Source organism: Rhinolophus sinicus, chromosome 15 (genome assembly GCF_057876585.1).
Source record: "Rhinolophus sinicus isolate RSI-liver-muscle chromosome 15, RSI-T2T, whole genome shotgun sequence".
In the NCBI taxonomy this organism is placed as follows: domain Eukaryota; kingdom Metazoa; phylum Chordata; class Mammalia; order Chiroptera; family Rhinolophidae; genus Rhinolophus; species Rhinolophus sinicus.
This window is the reverse complement of record NC_142515.1, coordinates 10,024,594-10,044,575: the sequence shown is the minus strand read 5'-3', so window position 1 is coordinate 10,044,575 and position 19,982 is coordinate 10,024,594. Positions and strand designations below refer to the sequence as shown.

The 19,982-nt window shown below is 40.8% G+C and overlaps 1 protein-coding gene across 1 annotated transcript; it reads left to right on the top strand.

The window, feature by feature from the left end:
* Positions 1-661: 661 nt before the first annotated feature.
* DENND10 (DENN domain containing 10) lies at positions 662-18,611 on the top strand. Its single transcript, XM_019725267.3, has 9 exons — positions 662-813; positions 2,700-2,896; positions 4,660-4,739; positions 7,441-7,589; positions 8,584-8,695; positions 10,890-10,990; positions 14,117-14,224; positions 16,126-16,220; positions 17,241-18,611. Exons 1-9 carry the CDS (start codon positions 759-761, stop codon positions 17,415-17,417), a joined length of 1,074 nt encoding a protein of 357 aa, XP_019580826.3. The 5' UTR covers positions 662-758; the 3' UTR covers positions 17,418-18,611.
* Positions 18,612-19,982: the final 1,371 nt, after the last annotated feature.

The following is a 19,982-nucleotide window of genomic DNA, read 5'->3' as shown; positions in this document are numbered from 1 at the left end:
TTGGGGATGGAAGAAGGGAGCCACCCACACTGCCTGGCTCCTTCCCATCATTCAGATCTTGGTTCAAATAGCCCTTCCTCAGAGAAGCCTTCCTTGACACCCATTTTATTTTTTTTTATTTTTAAAGTTTTATTAAAATCTTTCACTAAAGAAATTATAGGCCTAGGTCATAACTACCCACCATGACCTGCCTGCCCAGTTAGGAATTTGTTGTCAGATCACCCTGTGGGATTATGTTCCATAGAACCCCTTTTTTTTGCATCCACAGTTCCCCCTTTTGGTCATAAATCAATCTGAAGGATGCATTTGATGACCAACATTTTGGTCAGCTTGACACCCATTTTAAAGTAGCACACCCCCATCCACTCTCTAACACACCGAACTAGGAGTATTTCATTGTAATGGGCTTATGATTTTGAGCTGTTTTAGTATTATTTTACTTGGTAATTGTCCACCTCCCCCCACTGGAATGCTTTGTCTCGGTCAACACCAAATTCCCAAAGCCATTTTAAGTCCTCAAATATTTTTTTTTTGTTTTGGGGATGGATGGATGAAAAGCCAAAGGCTGAAGTTGAGCGAGTGGAAGAGAAGGAAATCGGCAGAGTGGGGCGGGGGCGGGGCCTCCAGAGCAGGGGCGGGGCCTGAAGGGGAGGCGGGGCCGCAACCTGCGGGTGGGGCCAGCGGGTAGGCAGGCCCTGGAGAAGGGGCGGGACCTGCGAGCCGAGGTTTGGAGCTGCGGGCTGCGGCTGCCGCGGAAGATGGCTGCGGATGGGGCGGCGGACACTCAGCTGATGCTCGGAGTAGGGCTGATCGGTGAGGACGCAGGCGCCCTTCCCTGCAGGCCCGCACCCTATTTCCGCTTCCACCTCCGCCTGGGCCCGGGGCGGCCCCTGCTCCCGCAGGCCCCGACGCGGCCCGCGGTGGGGAGGGCGCGGCCCCCTCCATGTTGGGCCTGGTGGGGGGGCTGTGGGGCCCGGCCTTCGCCGCGCGGGAGCCAGGCCAGCAGCCCTGGGGCAGTCAGCCGGCGGCCTTGTCTGGGGCCCGCCCGGACCAGGCGGCGGGGCGGAGGGAACCCCGGGGCCTCCCGGATCTAGGGCGGGGAGCTCCTCCTGAACGCCCGGGGCAGCAGACGAACCCGGACGTGGACCGCGCTCCCAGGGCTGCGAGGGGCCGCTGCGCGGGCGGGACCCGGGCCGGGCCCAGAGCCGCTCGCGGGCCGCACGGCGGGAAGGCGGCTGGGCGGGGGTCCCTCTGAGGTGGGGGAGAAAGGCGAGACTGCCTGCCCGGCCGCCTGCTGGCCCCGAGCATGTGATCGAGCGTTTCGAGACTGGGTGGCCAACGGTGCGGGCCCCGGGTTCTGCGCATTATGCATGGATTATCTCCGTTTAATCTATGGCTCCAGGGGGTGTGGGTAATGTTTGCTGCGCTCTGTACAGAGGAGCAGATGGAGGCACGGAGTCATTTGTGCACCGCCGCACGCTAGTAACTGGCGGAGCCCGTTTTGGGACCCTTGCGGTCCAGCCCCAGAGCCCCAGCTCACGCCATTGAAGGACCCCTGCATCTCATGATAGAGCTCATGCACGTAGCAGGGGTGTCTACATAATCACACTGGGTGGGACCCCGATTACTTTTGAGGAATTGTGGATGAGGAAGTACGTTGGGAACTTTGGGCAGCGCAGAATGTGTGCCTGAGCCATGTGCACTGTTTTAGGGGTGGGTATTTCAAGGAACCAACCATTCATTCGATAGGTGACTGCGAGCTCGGGGTTGCTTGAATGAATGAATGTCGGTTCCCTGCGTGCTATTGTCCTTTGAAAAAGTTATTCTGTGGAGGTTTTTACAAACCCCTAAACACTCTTTTTTCCTAGTGTACAAGAACATTGCTTGCGTTCAGCAAAACTGGCGAAATGCGCTGATTGCTTTTTAGTGTCTCAAAGGAATGCGTTTACCTGTATTCATTTCTAATGTGATTTTAAAACTGCTTCAAAACAAAACCTAAGTACCTTGGGCATCTTAGTCCTGCTCGAAGGGACTTCTGAATTAAGACTGAGTTATCTTTGGCTTTACCTGGTAACAGTGAAGAAAAAAAAATGACATATTTTCCATTCAGCAGACTTTATATTAACATGCACTGAAAAGGGATTTGCTTCAAAATAATCGGACGAGGGGTGCTCCACCCCCTCATAATACAAGGAGAGCCAGGTGTTGATAATTGCTGAAGATGAATGAGGGAGAAGGGGCAATTTTACTCTCTGCTTTTTTTATACATTTGCTATTTTCCATAATAAAACCCTAGATTCTTACTGCTATATGTGCAGTAACTATTTCTCTAAAGTTTAGGCTGTTTTTGCATGGAGTTTTTATTGGTAAGTTGCTTCTGTTTTGTTATTGAGGTGTTTGTTTACTTTGATGATGAAACTCTGTATATGACTAGATAACCTTTATTATTAAAATTTTAAATACAGTATTTGCACAATCAGTATGTAACATGATTTACTTAGGTGGCCTAAAATTCAAGGTCAGGAGAGCTAAGTAATTTGACCAGTAGAGGTAGGTGGAAATTAGGGGTGTCACATGCTCCTGGTTGCTTTATAAAATGGGATGTTAAAAGTGATTCCACTAAATGCTTCTGAGTAACCAATCAATTCACTTCCTTGCTGCTGTTTGACATTCTCACAGTGACCATCTTTCCACCGTAGAAAAGGACACAAATGGAGAAGTTCTGTGGGTGTGGTGTTATCCTTCCACAACAGCTACTTTAAGGAATCTGCTGCTGAGAAAATGCTGCCTTACAGATGAAAACAAACTTCTCCATCCCTTCGTCTTTGGTCAGTACAGAAGAACGTGGTTTTATATCACAACAGTTGAAGTGCCAGATTCTTCCGTTTTGAAAAAGGTATGACTGCATAAACGTTAAAAAACCCACAATATTTAAAGTGATGTAAGCTTATTCCAGTAAGTCTTAGCTTTAGACTTTTTCATTCGCAATACATTTTTGAAAACCATTAAATATGGTTTTCATTGGGAATGTTCTTTTTCAAGTTTCATTCTCATTTGTCCTACAAATATTTATTGGTGTATATGCTATGACTGATCCTGTGGATGGTATACTGAAGCCTTTTCCAGGTTATACTCTGATGAAATAGAAATGTAGGAGTAGTTTCAAAGTTATGACTCTTGATTAAAAGGGAAGAAGTGTTTTTTCCAAAATTAACTATTTGGGAGGATCATTATCCTTGGCGTAGTTAAGAAAACTTTTTATTTATTCATTTGTTGACGGTAAGGCTATATTAAGAATAGAAAGGATAATTAAGGAAACTCATGTATTTGGTAGGGTTCGTGTGTCCTCTGATATGAACAGTATCAATGTGACGTGTTGAAAACCAGTATGTAGTCATTGTGGACTTTCCCAATTCCAAACAACCAGCAGGTTTTATCAAAGAAAAGAATATTGGAGAGAAGGGGCTGAGACCCTGGCATGTCCCTGGGTGGCAACTTCTTTTACCTTTTCAGAGCTAATTTTATAGCCAATTACCACACTGAGTGAAACATATCCAAGATACCAGTTGAAATGTAAGAAATTCATTTTAAAATAACAGGAAGGCAACAATTTAGAAACTTAGAGGTTTAAGACAAAAAGATTCATAATCTGAAAATGTACATTTATAAAAAGATAGTTTCCAATGTGTTATAAAATCTTTGGTTTATGTTCATTAAGTTCTTGCTGAAAAGTTTTGATGTATCCTCAGGCAGATTATCTGTTTTACACTACAGACTGCCAAATTATAGCAATGTTGATTTCAAATCTGTTTTTCAGATTTGAAAAAGAGTAAAATTTAGAGATCTTGTATTTCAAAATATGATTTTTAAAAATGTATTTCTTAAAGGCTTTGCTTTTATAAAGTTCTGAATTTTGTCTCAATGGGAATAATAGGTATGTGATTATCAGAAATTTATGTTTATAATAATAGAGGCATATAAATAAATGAAGCTTGTTATAACAGTGCCCTTTAGATTATATAGCATCCTACAGAGAATTTACTATTTCAGGAACTGTATAATTTTAATGTAAGAATTGTACTGAGATTTATTTCTGTTGTTTTCTATCCTATTTCATTAATTAAAAAATAGTTGCTTTAAGGTATAGAGTCAGTGGAACTGTAACAAGTATATATGATGTCAGAGGGGTTGTAGATTGGCGGAGGGGAGTTATCACTTTGTGAGGGGTATAAATGTTTAACTGTTACATTGTTTTGTACACCTGAAACTAATAAAAAAATAAATAAATAACAATAAACAAAACAAAATAGTTGCTAAATTGGTAAATCTGATTTAGCATTCTGAGTTGTGCTTTGATGAGATTAAGGGGTTTTAAATAAAAATTCACATTTTTGATATTTGAAATATTTTTGTGTTTCTGAAAAAACTAAAAGTATTACATTCTTAGGTAGAAAATTAAATATATGTGTATATACAATTTTTTTAATTTCTGTATATACATATAAAAGTATAAAGAAGGAAGTAAGGACTTTGTTACATTTTGCTCTTTTCCTTAATGCTGGATGTCTTGTGCAAAGGGTTTGTTAGAATATAATAATAAAAATTAACTCTCTTAAAGTGTCTTTAAAAAGTGTACTTTTTTTTGTTTCTTTTGGACAGGTGACTCATTTTTCTATTGTTCTGACTGCCAAAGATTTTAATCCAGAGAAATATGCTGCCTTCACTAGGATATTGTGTAGGTCTGTATGAAAACTGTATTAAATGCTAACATACAAAAATGATGATCTTACTCAATAGTTAGCAGATTTCTATACTGAAGAAGCACATTTCCGCCCTCTGTCTCCCCAACTTAATCTTTACTGGCCCTTCAGAGACTTTTATAAAGAGGAACTTTCTCTTCTGTTTCAGTGATTCTGCTTCTCTTATTTGGCAAAATGGCAGAGGGAAGGAGAAAAAGCAGCTTGCATAAGTGATCTGGGTCTTTTGAGTCACTTGCCACTTTTGGTCTGTTACTTCTACTCACTTTCAATCTAGAACTTTCCTTACTTGGATGGATAAGTTAAGTGCTTTATGAAGTGGTAAGCTGGTTCTCATGTGTCAGGGTCTGTGTGGGGGACCCATTTTGGGGAAAGTTAATGGGCATTTTGAATTATGCTAAAACACAGGAAAACATTTCTTAGCTAGAATGCTGAGGAGCTGAAAAACTGATTAATTGGTTAATCATGATTCAAGTAGCCTTTAGTTTCACCTCAGCTATTGAAAAAAATTATGTAAAGAACAAAACAGACAAATGAAGGAACAAAAACTCATAGACATAGACAATAGTTTAGGAGTTACCAGAGAGTAAGGGGGGATGGGGGCTCTAGAAGAGGGTAAATGGGGATCCAATAATATGGTGATGGAAGGAGAACTGACTGGGTGGTGAACATACGATGTGATATATAGATGATGTATTACAGAATTGTACACCTAAAATCTATGTAACTTTACTAACAATTGTCACCCCAATAAACGTTACTTTTTTTGAAAAAAAGAAAGAGAAAAATTATGTAAAATACACCAGTCTACTTTCTTACCTTGGTAAGTATATCTAGCTGACTTAATGAAATCTTTCTTATATGTTAGGGACATTGGCTTTTTCTGTCATGAAGACTTGTGCAGGGTTTTAGTTTCTTTTTTTAATAGTGTTGTCATTAGATAAATGGTTGCCTTTTTGCCAGTTTTATGCGCACACACACAGCATAGTATTAGAATACCTTTTCTTACCTGAGGGTTCCAGTTAGGTTGTATTTTGACAAATGAAGTTTTACTGTTCTTCGCAGCCAGCTACAATAAAGACTTCTTGCTGTCCTGAGATAAATTCCAGGTATATGGCTCACTGTAGAATATAAACAGTGGTCAGCTAATATGACACTGACACAAAGAGAGATTATTATTGCTACAATTATTATTGCTTAAGCTACAGTAAATACCATTTTCAAGTAATCTCTCTTAAATGGTGATTTTATTTTCTTCCCAATTTTCTATCCCTTCATCTACTAAAAGGCCCCGTCCTGCTTTTCAAGCGAAATTTAGATTTAGTTACTCACAGGAAGAGAGTTCAGGGGAAGGGATTGATTTCACTTGTGAGCTATAAGTGGAGCCAGTTTCCTGTCAGCATTTTCTGGAGGTTTTTTGGTGTTTTTTTTTGGGGGGGGGGAGGGGAACAGTGTGTATTTCCAGGACTTTATTGGGGAACAGTGTGTTTTTCCCCGGACCCATCAGCTCCAAGTCAAGTTGTTGTCCTTTTAATCTTAAGTTGTGGGCAGGGCGTAGCTCAGCTCCAAGTCCAGTTGCCGTTGTTCAGTCTTAGTTGCAGGGGGCACAGCCTACCATCCCTTGTGGGAGTTGAACTGACAACCTTGTTGAGAGCACGCGCTCCAACCAACTGAGCCATCCGGCTGCCCCTCAGCAGCTCAGCTGTAGCTCAGCTTAAGGTGCCGTGTTCAATCTTAGTTGCAGGGGACACAGCCCACCATCCTTTGTGAGAGTTGAACTGACAACCTTGTGGTTGAGAGCACGCTCCAACCAACTGAGCCATCTGGCCTCCCTGGATCTCGGTGGCAGCTTGTTGTCTTCATTCTAGTTGTGGAGGGCGCAGCTCGCTGGCCCATGTGGGAATGGAACAGGCAGCCATGTGGCCCAGAGCTCACACTCTAACCAACTGAGCCACCAGTCTGCCCCCTGGAGGTTTTAACTTGACGAATATATCTAGGATGTATTTATCACCAGAAGCTTAAAGGAGTTTGATTTCTTAATGATGTAAATATACCGTGTTTCCCTGAAATAAAGACCTAGCTAGATAATCAGCTCTAATGTGTCTTTTGGAGCAAAAATTAATATACGATCCGGTCTTATAGTAAAATAAGTCTTACTATTTTACTAGTAAAATTAGTCTTATTTTCGGGGAAACACGGTAGTTATCTCTGGGAACTCTGGCAATAAATATAGATTCCACAACTAATTACTGCTTTCTCTGTGAACAATGCAGAGAACTCCTTTCTTATAAAAGGCAATCCCAGCAATAAAACAGAGTTGTTATGACTAAGAACACCAGCCGTGAATGTAAGACACAAAAAGAGATAATTATACAGTGTTCTTGGGAATAATGGGCCTCGAATAGCCCAAGGTTCATTCTCCTGCCTGAGTGGAGATGCTTCCTCAGATGTAAGGACACAGCCAACTTCAAAAAGTTGTTGAAGGTCTCCTAAGTGGTTGTGTTTTTTTAATACATTTTCGAATTAAATTATAGAATAATGTCATGAAGAGATTCAGCCATTGAGAAGTGTATTAGCAAGTTGGCTCCGAGTCTTTAGAAACTACCTATGCCTATCCTTGGTGCATTTCTCCTTGTGGTTCGTGCGAAATAAAAGCATGATTGCTTTTTGTCCTTTCTTACAGAATGTACCTGAAACATGGGAGCCCAGTTAAGATGATGGAGAGTTATATTGCAGTTCTCACGAAGGGGATGTGCCAGAGTGAAGAAAATGGCTCTTTCCTCAGCAAGGACTTTGATGTCCGAAAGGCATACCTTGCAGGCTCTGTCAAAGGTAAAAAAAAAAAATTTTAAAAAGAAACAAAAAACCATCCCAGATAATTCCATCTCTTCAGTAACAAAATCACCAAGCCAAGGACTGTCTCTCAGCATACTCGGTTTTTCCATTTTTCCACTATTTTCATCTGTATAATATTTGTTTCCTATGTAGGAGGGTACTTCAACTTCTGCATTTCCTTACTTGATTAGAATTCTGTCATAGGAAAGCAGACTTTTGTGGTGTTCTTTCCATATGATTCCGACTGTTAATATAGAAATGTCCTTTCACTAGTAAGCTGAATTTCATGGCTCCAGGTCTCCACTGACTTCCATAGTTTTCTTGCCTTAGATCTTAGGAGTTACCTCTTCCATCTGAACATCTGAAAAGCTCAAGCCCTGACCTAGACTCCTAGTCCAGCCTTTCTCTCCTCGTTGAAAAATCCAGATTGGCAGAGAGCCCAGGGCTAAGCCACAGACTTCAGGAGGAGAGGGGAACTCCAAGGGCAGTGCTGGCCTTTGCTCTCGTCCTCCCACAGCACCTGTTTTCACTGTTGATCCTATTGTTCTGGATGGTTTCTAAGCATCCCTGTGGAGGTGTTAGGTGTTGTCTAGCTATCTCGAACGGACTTAAGTATGAATGCGTGGGTAGATGGGAGGGGGTGGTCGGTGAACATTTTTTAAGACTTACGGAGTTTTCATGATGCAGAAAGGTTCTGGTTCCCTTGATAACTATTTTTTCCACTTTCTTGTGAGTCTGGCTTCATCTCTGCATCCAGCATAGAGTCCCTTGGGGGGCAGGTGTGGGCAGCTGTCACACCCATCCTAGGGAGTGGATGTATGCATTAATATACCCATCTAGCAGATAAGGTGCTTCTGTGCTTATAGCATTGACCTAAATTTATTCTGTGTTGAAAATAAATTTGCATTCATATGACAAGAATTCTTTCTAGTAAAAACCTTATTTCCTTATATAACATTTAATGCAGTAATATAATTTCTTTTGTTTTAAGACATTGTATCTCAATTTGGAATGGAAACTGTTATCTTACACACAGCATTGATGCTAAAGAAAAGAATTGTCGTCTATCACCCCAAAATAGAAGCTGTCCAGGAGTTTACCAGGTATCCTCTCTAATCATTAAAAAGTGTAAATGTTGGCAGCCAGTTTGGGGCACTTGGTGTTACTGTGGGTTTTTTTCTTTTTAAGGTATTATTTATTTATTTATTTATTTATTTTTCATTTTTATTAAATTTACCGGGGTGACATTGGTTAGTAAAATTATATGTTTCAATTGTATAGTTCTGTACTACATCATCTGTATATTGCATTGTGTGTTCACCACCCAGAGTCAGTTCTCCTTACATCACCATGTATTTGACCCCCTTTACCCTCTTCCACCAACCCCATTGTATGCTGTTCTGTTACACATTTGCTAAAAATAGAATGTGTTAGACTGGGGCTGAAATATCATTTTGGTTTAATGGTCCAGTTTAGATTTAGCAATTCAGGGTCACTGAATTGGGACAGATTCTTCTTTAAATTTAGAAATATGAATATTTTAGAGCAGGGAGTTTGCAAACTTTTCCTCGCTAGAGTAAATATTTTAGGCTTATAGGCCATCTTGTCTGTCCCAACTACTCAGCTGTCAATTGTAGTGTAAAAGCAGCCATAGACAGTACGTAAATGTTCCAGTAGTATTTTATGTGTGAAGACAGGCCCCAACTCATGGGCCTGACCCCTGTAAGTTGTTCTTCTGTTCAATTTTACCACAGACTCTTCTCTTATTTTTATAATAAATATAATGGGTTTTTCTGTTTGTTTTTTAGTTTTTTTCTTTGCCTAATCTAACTTGTTCTTAGATTTCGTTTTTAAAAGCCAGGTGAACTAGCATTTATGCTGTGTTTACTGTATGGCAGGCATTGTATAAGACACCTTAAATTATTAAATTTACTCATAACAAGAACCTTGCAAGTATTATTACCTTGTTTTATGGATGAGAAAATGGAGGCTCAGAGAGGCTAAATGGTTAGATAATGAAAAGAAGAAAGGCTTGGTAGTCAGAAAGACCTGGGTAAAATCCTGGGAGGGCAATTGATTCACTCTGTGAACCACATAAGGAAGCTAATGTTTCCAAGCCTTGGTCTCCTTATCCGTAAAATGAAGCTAATAATACCTACCTCATAGGCTTGTTTTTAGGACTGGAAATACTGTGCGTAGAGTGCTTAGCAGGTACCTTGCCCACAGTGTGCACTTTAGACATGATTATTGCTCTATTCACGATCACCTCAAATCTTAGGTGAGAGAGCTGGAATTTTTACCCTGTTCTCTCTGACTCCAAAACCCTGTACTTTTCTACCCCATTACCCTTCTCCTGTACATTTACGCTGCTGAAACTACTGGGGTGTCCATAGCTTCTGAGTTATGTAAGAGCACCAGGGGGTTCATGAAACCACAGATAAATTCAACCTATCTTCCTGCAATAGCTGTTTTACTGGAAGTTTGTTTTGTGTTTTTTTTCCTTCCCCTTCCGCCTCCCCCAACACTCCGGTTCAAGCTGTTGTTTCTGTCTAGTTGTGTAGAACACAGCTCCCTGGCCCATGCTGGTATATGAGCCTTGCGCTCCCTACCCCCTGGCAGTTGGTCGCTTGTCGTCGGTCGGCCGGCCGTTCACGGCTGCTCTCGCCTGCTGCTCACGATGGTAGCACACAGCAGCCCATGGTGGCACTCAGCAGCCTGTAGCAGCCCAGCTCCATGAAGAGCTGTTGGTCACAGTCTTAGCTGTAGAGGGTGCAGCCCACTGGCCCATGTGGGAATCGAACCGGCGACCTTGGCGGCCTTAGGAGCACAGTGCTCCAACCACCTGAGCCACTGAGCTGGCCTTTTTTTTTGGAATCTATTTTGTATAAAACCAAACACAAAGTACATTGCAAGTTTTACTGGAATTTTAAATTGAAATAAGAGACTTGAAAAATATTTCATGCTTTACAGGGCCCACTTTGGGTTGTATCCTCAGACTCCCCGTGACAGTGAGCAGATTGGGGTGTTTGGAGGAAAACCTTAGAAGCGTCACTCTTTGCCACCATAGAGATCTTTTGAAACTTCACCTGGAGCTTGCTAAATCTGACCCCTAAAGTGGAGCTTACAACATTGTATTACCGGTACTTTCATTTGAAGCCTGGAGGTGTGGGCATGTGTAGGGTTGGTTCTCCCCTCTGCCTCTAATAGCCAGTTTCCTCTCTGGAAGAATTAAGAGGGCAGGCTGAGTGTCTTGGGTTTGGGCCAGCAACCATCTGAGTTCTCACTTTGATTCCCTAGGACTCTGCCTGCCCTGGTGTGGCATCGACAGGACTGGACCATACTTCACTCGTACGTGCACCTCAGTGCCGATGAGCTGGAAGCCCTGCAGATGTGCCCAGGTAGACCCCAGGCTCCCTCCCAGGAAGGACTGACAGCTTTAGCTAGGATTGTCATATGGTTTTTTATTTTTTTATTTGTTTTTTATTTTTTATTTGTGTACCCTCCTCTTTTTTATTTGAGTACTGATCAGTTAATATTTCTTTGGTAAATGGAACCAGTTTTTTTCCCTTTTAAAAACTTTTAATTAAAAAAATTGGGTGAAATACACATAACATAAAATACACCATCTTAATCATTTGTAAGCGTATAGTTCAGTGGCATTAAGTACATTCACATTGTTATGCAACTATCACCAAAATACAACTTATTTTCAACTTGTCAAGTTCTCATCTTAAGTTTCCCTATCAGTGATTTGATTTAGACTTCATTTTGAAACTTTTCGTATTTTTTCTCAAAGGAAAAAAATAAAACTTTTTAAATGATGTTATGTAATCATTTTTAATTAGATTCTGGGAATACTTTAATAATACAGTTTTATTTATGTCTACAGTAATGCTAACTTTGTAGTACCATAGTTTTTTGTTTTAGTTTTTTAAAGGTTAAAATGCCCTTTATATTTTCATAGTTTCAAAAGATCCTTTCATAAAGTGATGCTGACAGATGATAAGGGCTTTTGTTGTTGGTTTTTTCATTATGAAATATTTGTTACATATAAAATAATATGTAATATTTGTGCAAATTACAAAAAATAAAAGGAACACTCATGGACTCGCCAGGGATGAAAAAATAGAATATTTTCAGTAGTCGGAAGCACCCCATGTACCTTACCATCTTGTTGCACCTTTTCTACTCTCTTCGCCTGCTCACTTACACATAAACACGTATCTCCAAACAATATACTATTTAGTTTGCTAAACTAACTTTATGTGTACGGATTTGTGATAGATGATAGATGAATTCTTCAGGTTTTTCTATTTAATTTTTATAATTTTATTTGAGCCAAAATTGACAAAAATTGCCAGAAGCAAGATCTCAAATGCTTCCAGATGAGTTCTTTGGGCTGTTTTTTTTTGGTTTGTTTTTTTTGCTTAACATTTAATATTTTTGTGAGATTTCATCCAATGTTCATGTGGATATCTGTAGTCCCATTTTCACTGCTGGATAGGATTCCATTAAATGATATACCATAGTTTACTCATTTGGAATTTTCTCATTTTTCACTTTTAAAACAGTGCCGCTGTGAGCAGTATTATGGGTCTCTTGGGGTACATATGCAAGACTTTCTCTAGGTGACACATTAGGGAGTGGAATTTCTGGGTTATAAGGCATACAAATTCTCAAGCTGCTGGATACCAAATGTCTTTCTCAGAGATCGTACTAATTTACCCTCCCACTAGCAGTGTCGGAGATGTCCCATTACCTCATGTCCTCAGTAGCACGTGGTTGTTACCAAACTAAAATATTTGCCCATTTGGTGGGTGTGTGGTGAAATTCCACTGTGTTTTCCTGATTCCTAATGAGGTTAAGCATATTTTTATGTTTTTGCCATTTGTGTTTCCTCTTCTGCAAAATAACTATCTTTTACCATTTTTCCATTGGGTTTTTCTTACTGATTTATAGATGTTCCTTTTTTTTTTTTTTTTTTTTTTTAATTTTATTGGGGAATATTGGGGGACAGTGTGTTTCTCCAGGGCCCATCAGCTCCAAGTAGTTGTGGAGGGCGCAGCTCAGTTCCAAGTTGAGTTGCCGTTTTCAATCTTTAGTTGCAGGGGGCGCAGCCCACCATCCCATGGGGGAATTGAATCAGCAACCTTGTTAACAGCTTGTGCTCTAACCAACTGAGCCATCCGGCCTCCCTAGAAGTTCTTTATATACTTAGGATATGAATCCATTGTTGGTTATATATGCTTGAGAAATCTCTGGGTTTGTGGATTTTTTTTTTATTCTCGTGGTATCTTTTGATGACTAGAAATCTTCGTTTTAATGTGTTGGAATGTCCTAGATTTTTCTTTTATTATTTTGGTTTTTATACTTTAAGAAAATATCCCAGAAGGCCGGTTGGTTCCGTTGGTTAGAGCGCGGTGCTCTTAAGAACAAGGTTGCCAATTAGATCCCCACATGGGCCACTGTGAGCTGCGCCCTCCACAACTAGATTGAAACAACTACTTGACTTGGAGCTGATGGGTCCTGGGAAAACACATGTAAAATAAATAAAAGTTTAAAAAACAGAAAAAATATCCCAAGGGTAGAAATTCTGCTATATTTTCTTGTAAAAATTTAAAACTTTTTTTCTTTCCCATTTAAGTCTTTAATCTACCTGGAATAATAATAATAATTATTATAATAATAATAATAATAATTATTATTATTATTATTATTATTTGTAGTGTGTGAGTTTGGGAGCTAATTTCATTTTTTTCTATTTAAATACAAATAGCTGCTTAGTGCAGGGAAACTTACTGAATACTGTCCTCCTTTCTCTAGTAATTGGCAGTATCATTTCTGTCTTATATCTCATTTTCGGATATATGAGTGAGTCTGTGTCTGGGTGCTTTGTGGTAAGCTTTTCTTTTTGTTGCTGTTGTTTTTCAAATGACCTCACCTGGTAAAGTAAAACTTTAGGATACATTGGTCCTCAAAAAAATTTTTTTCATTATATTGCTCTGTGAAATCCAGAAAGTCTAGATCTGTTGTCTTAACACCAGTTCCAAAGGTCTGCTAATTCTGGAGTTGCCCTGATTCCTTTAGCACTTACTGTATCGGCTCTGAAATTGGTGAAAAATGATGCCATTCCTACCATGGTATCCCTGAGAAACCCAGGGGTTTGGCTATGATTTCTTGGAGGCAGAGACCTAAAGGGAACACTAGTCAAGAGCATCCTTTTTACCTTCTGCCTTGTCTGTCATTTTTCACCACAAAAGCAACGATTGAAAAGTAAATGCTTTCCTTTAGCCTCCTTCCTTGACATTAAAGTCTGGCTTTGGAACATTTTGAGTTGTGTGAGTTTCTTCAGGCAATTGACACTAACGTAGTCTTAATAAATTGCCACAGGTCACAGCTAATGTACCCTGAATAAATAAAGCAGTGAAGAAAAGCAGCTGGTAAACTTTTAGACTCAATGCTCTATTGATATGTTCACATGATTTCTTCCTCCTCCAGTAATGTAGGTCATCTTTGTAATGCAGGTTACATCGCAGGATTTGTAGACTTGGAGGTGAGCAATAGATCAGACCTTTACGACGTCTTTGTGAATCTGGCGGACACTGAGATTACCATTGCTCCACACGCAAAAGGTTAGTTCTGTTCTGTTCTGTTGTTGATACAAGATTCAAGCCAAGCAGTTGCCTTTTTTAGGCAGATTCTCTAAAACCAGTATTTGAGGGTCTGCTTAACCTGCTGTGTTGAAGCTGGAGGGATTTTTCTGTGTCTAGAACACAGCATTTATTCTTATAGACCTAGCCATGTTAGCAATGCGTGCTGGGTGCTGCACAGTATATGTTAATATGATAGTCTGTTCATCTTGTTTCTCCACTTTAAATAAACAAGGTGTATTTAAACAAATCACTTCTAAACTTAGTGATTTGAAACAACAAATATTTATTATCTCAGTTTCGGTGGGTCAGGAATTCAGGACTGACGGGGATCTCTCCTGAGATTCCAATCAAGATAGTGCCAGGGCTACAGTCATCTGAAGGCTCGACTGGGTCTAGAGGCCCCACTTCCAAGCTAACTCACATGGCTGTTGGCAGGAGCCCTCAACACATGGGCCTCTCCATAGGGCAGCTTGGTGTTCTCGCGACATGACAGACAGCTGGCTTCCCTAAGAGTGAGTGATCCAAGAGACAGAAGGAGACCACATCACCTTTTATGACTTGGTCTCAGAAGTCAAATACCATCACTTCCTCTATATTCTATTTGTTAGAAGCAAGCTGTTAAGTCCAGTCTACACTTAAGGGAGAGGAATTAGGCTCCCCCTCTGAGGGAAGGAGTAGCCAAGAGTGTGTAGACATTTATCACCACACGTGTTGATTACGACTCCTGTGTGGAAAATCTTTTTGCAGGCTGTCTCAGTAAGCCCGAGGGAATGAAAGTGTTTTTGGAGCTAATCAAGAAAGGGTGTGTCTTAGTGTCATAGTATTGTCTCTGGAAACTTTAAATTGTCCTAAATTACAGCTACACAAAATGGTAAAGATTGGGTTAAATGTGTGTTGAGCCAGGGCACTTCTGAGGTATTGGTTTTAGGTGAGAATTACTGATAACAGCTTTTGTGTTGGCTTTTGTCTTTCTCCTAAAAATGGGAGCTGCTGATTGCTGGCCCGTGAGGGATTTTTGTTAAATTCTCATTCTGTGAGATTTTTGTCTAGTAACTCCAAACGAGTAGAACCAAAACTAGTTTTCATTTGTTTTAGAATTGCAAACATGCATGTTCATGGTGAAAAACTCAAAATATCGAATCAGAAGATATTTAGGAGATATTGCCTTTTGTCAAGCCAAAATGACAGAAAACTAACTCTGGCCAGGCCCACTTCAATTGCCAAAGCATTCGGACCAGAAAGGATGGCCATCTCCCTGCTGCCATCTGAGTCTATAAAATGGGCTCATCCCAGTCAGCACCACTTGAATGGAGTTTGTCTTTGGCGGTGACAAATTTCTGTTAATCTCCTACTGCAGAAAGTAGCACCGTGTGTAATTAATGTAACTTAGATTGTTTCCTTCACTCGTTTCTAAGGGCCTTTACACACTGAATGTTTAGCTAGCTTCTGCAGAACTGACAGGAAGCGCTTCTTTCACAATATTCCTGCCAGAAAGATAAACTCGAATTCTTAACTATAACGACCTAGACGGGACAATCAGGCTCTTGGCTGAAACTCACTTTTTTGTAGTCAGCTTTCATTAGATTTTTTCCAGAAAGAAAAGTAAAACTTATTAGACAGGTGTGAAGGAGAAATCTGGTTTGGTTTGGGCAAGTGTTTGTTTTGGACACAAAGTACATAATCATGATGACGCCTCACCTCCTAGCAGGTCATCATATTTTATCATGTTTGTGTTTAGCAGCAAATGGGGGAGGAACTCATCAGTTGCTTTTGGAAAATTTTCTCTGTATGATCGCTCACATTTTCAAAGATGGTATGATCATTTTCTATTACGTAAACTTTTAAATATTCACACAACGCATTCTTCTTAATCTCGTCAGAGGCCATGACAATGGGCAAACTGCACAAAGAAATTGGTCAGCTAATTGTTCAGTCTGCAGAAGATCCAGAGAAATCAGACAGCCAAGTTATCCAGGTAACTCCGTAATCTGCCAACTTCCTGAGTCCGGAAACAGCATTGCCGGGCGGTGTGCTGGGCGGCTACTGTTCGCATAAACAGCGGGCAGTGACTGGGAGAGGCCAGTGGCATTTGCTCAGTTATCAGGCTCTGGGGACAGATACCTACAGGGGCTGGTGTTGAAGCCAAGCCTTTATGGAGAGAAATGTACCTGCTAAGTGGTCTGGAATGCTTTTCTGGACCGGCCAGTGCATTCTCACCTCCTCGTAGAGTTTTCATGGAGGAACAAATTGTAAAGAGAAGGTTGCTGCTGAGCATGGGGAACTAGTTGGTAGAGAACATCTTAATCTAGCTTTGCCGTCTCATCTCCAGGACATCAGTAGGCCCACAATCAGTCAGTCGGCCAAACCAGCTGACTCTGGTGTCACCCCTGCAGGGCCAGTTCCTGGGGGGGGGGGTGTACCTGTCAAGCTGACCAGTGTCCATGTGGATGGACCCTCTCCTCTCCCCTTGCCAGACTGGGATGGCAAATGGGCTTCATTTATGCCTCCATGCGGTGCTGAAGCCCATCCTCTGCTCCCAGCTTGCCCGGCCCCCTCCCGTCCTTTCTGCCGCCAGTTTGCACTACGTCTGTTTCCAGCAACTTGCTCACCTCCTACAAGGGTGCACTTTCTACATTCTTTCATAGGCAGAAAGTAGAATGGTGGTTACCAGGGGGAGAGGGGGTGGGGAGTGACGGTTTAAGATACAGAATTTCAGTTTGGGATGATGATAAAGTTCTGGAAATGGATAGTAGTGATTATCACACAGCACTGTGAGTGTACTTCATGCCACTGAATCGTACATTTAAAAATGGCAAAAAGAAAAAAATTACCTGTGACATTGATTTTTCTAAGCTATTTTAAGTTTGTTTCATTTTTCCTCATTTATTAATATAATCTGATAAACTTTAAAAAATAGCAGGAAGAATTCCATTCAAATGCAACAACTATTCAAATTTTCTGATGCTAACAATTACATATTTTCATTCTATTAAAGGATATTTCCCTAAAAACAAAAGAAATCTTCACCAACCTGGCACCATTTTCAGAAGTTTCGGGTGACGGAGGAAAGCTAGTTCTCAATTTTGAGGCACTAAAGCAAAGACGATTTCCACCAGCAACAGAAAACTTCCTTTACCATCTAGCAGCTGCCGAACAAATGCTGAAAATATGAACATTTGATCGAGTGTATCACTGATGACTGATATAAAGCTCTTTGACCATGATTATCCATTAACTATGTAAAATACTGAAAATAACAAAGAAAATATTGTTTTAATGATTTGAAAATATTAAGATTTGATCTGAAAAGCACTGAAACACATATGAAAATGTTCTGACTTTCTCCTATCTGATTAGTTTCATGCCTACTATCGATGTTGGACAAAGTGCTGTAACTACCATAGATAACGTTATAAAATGGCCCGATGTCCTGGCGTAAGAGAAAAAAGCTGTCAAGTTCTTGTGCAAATCACAGCAAATCCGAAAGCCTTCATTATTATAAGTTCCAGTTTGTCTCAGTATGTAGCCACAAATTAATGGTTTATTTTCAGAAAACTGCCTGAAATTTTGCTTTGTATTCTTCTAGGAAGAACTTTAATTCCTCATGAGGAGCTCTACTTTCTGAGCAAAACTACTAAGTTTTCTGCAGAACTGTCTCAAAGATCATTCAAAAGACCTTGCAGTTGCACTTTCTTGTAAAAGAAATTGTTTTCTTGGCCTTTGAACATTTTGCCTGTATGAGGGTTTTGCATAAATTTTGTACTTGAGTAGACAACTTTAATAATCCATATTTATACTTGGCAAACGTAAGTCACCAGTACTCTTCAATTAACCCTGTTGCTAGCAATATTACTTTGAAAAAGATGCCAGTGCTTATATGGCAGAGTAAAATAAGCAGCCCACTTTGAATATAAATGTGACTGAAACAGCAACTTTATATAATTGGTAAGGAGTGTGAGAATTAACTTCTTGCAAGGGCCAAAACCAGAGAATGTCTTCCAACAGCTTCAGTAAAAGTAACTTGGCCACATATGAAGGTAACTGTTCCTGTTTAGTTATGTACCTTTCCCATAATTGGAGACCTAAAAATTGCAAAATAAGCATGGAGGTCTAAATTACATACTTGTCATTTTATATATATTCATGTTAATTATGAAAGATTATTTTATACTCAGTACTGTTGTCCTTAGAAATCTTACCCAGAAAAAGGTGTGCAAAAAAACCTTGTCTTTATTGGATCTTTCATTTATTCTTGTAAAAATTAAAAATAGCCTTTTCCTTCCCTCCTTGGGGAGGGGTGCATCTGAAATGAGATCTTTACTAAGGCAAACAACTTAAAATTAAATCTGCACTTTATGAAAATGAATACTAACATCTTTTTCTCTCTCGTTTTTGTATTACTACTATATTAGCTAATAATGATCAAAGTTGTTAAAATTACAAATTTTTGATGCAGAAATAAAATGGAAATATTTTGATACTCAACAAAGCTTTAGGTAGATGAAGAATTGTGCCCTCTTTCTGATTTCTCCCCAATCAAAACAAACAAAAACCCACCCTTTTTGTCAACTGCAGATGCACTGGGGAATGATTAAAAGACCGATCTGAAGGTGAAGAAGTCCAAGCTGTTTCCTCCACACTTGGCCTGGCCCTTCTGTCCCTGCCCTCACGCTCCTCATCACCCATCTCCAAACTGAAGATAACTTAAGTGTCTCCTTTGAAAAGATGCCCTTACATTTCTTCTCCATCATGTTAGCGGGTAAGCCTCCACCTAGAGCAGGGGTGTCCAAACTGCAGCCCGCGGGCCAACAGCGGCCCATGATCCATTGTTAATTGGCCCGCAGCAAATTCCAAAAATATATTTAGTTAAATAAGCCAGGTGAGGCAATACGTACTTCACCTTGAGTGAGTGGCCCAGCTGTTTGTGTATTTTACCGCATATAGCCCTTGGTGAAAAAAGTTGAAAAAAGTTTGGACACCCCTGACCTAGAGCCTTAGCACATTTTGTTCTTCAGTGTAAGTCTAGGGCGATACCTGAACCATCTGGTAGGTCACTTTTACTAATTTCGTCCTTTTAGTCTGTTCTGAAACCCTTTTTACCAAATTTGAAGGTAACTATCATTCTGGTCCAGGGAAAACTGAAAGCCACAGATGTATTTGATGATTTGGGGCAGGGTGTGTTGGAAACATTCCTCCAGGATGCAAATACTTGGGTACCCACTCTGTGCCAGGGACTGTTGTATCCTGGGGCTCCTCTGGTGCACTGGACAGTTCCTGTGCTCAAGGCACAGAGTCCACGGGGCACATGGGAGAGGCCCCTGGTTCAACACAGTCCTGCAAGGCTTCCTGGAGGGAGTGAGTGTGCAAGTCAGACATGACGCATAAGCTGGAGTTGGCCCAGGGCAGAGGAAAGGGGGTGAGAAGGCCCAGAGCAGGGAGACCACAGCCCATTGGAAGAACTGGATATTGGTCCAGAGAGGAAAGGGAGTGGCAAGAGATGAGCAAGGCAAAGGCTCTTGCCAGCATGGCAAGGAATCTGTACTTGACCTGGGTGCGTGGGGGAGCCATTTAAGACTTAGAAGAGCAGGTTGGAGCTCGGAGCGGAGGGAGCCAGATTGATACGCGTGAGACCAGCAGGGGATGCTGTTGGACTGAGCTGGGCAGTAGAAGTGGACGTGGAGTGAGTTCCAGAGATGACTTGGGCTTGGTCTACTGAAGGGGGTGTGAGGACAGAGGA

Bases quoted from the DNA above. Each gene is read 5' to 3' on its own strand.
- DENND10 (XM_019725267.3), top strand. From the start codon at position 759: ATGGCTGCGGATGGGGCGGCGGACACTCAGCTGATGCTCGGAGTAGGG. The intron at 8,696-10,889 runs GTATCCTCTCTA...TTGATTCCCTAG, and splicing joins GCTGTCCAGGAGTTTACCAG to GACTCTGCCTGCCCTGGTGT. The intron at 14,225-16,125 runs GTTAGTTCTGTT...TAATCTCGTCAG, and splicing joins CATTGCTCCACACGCAAAAG to AGGCCATGACAATGGGCAAA.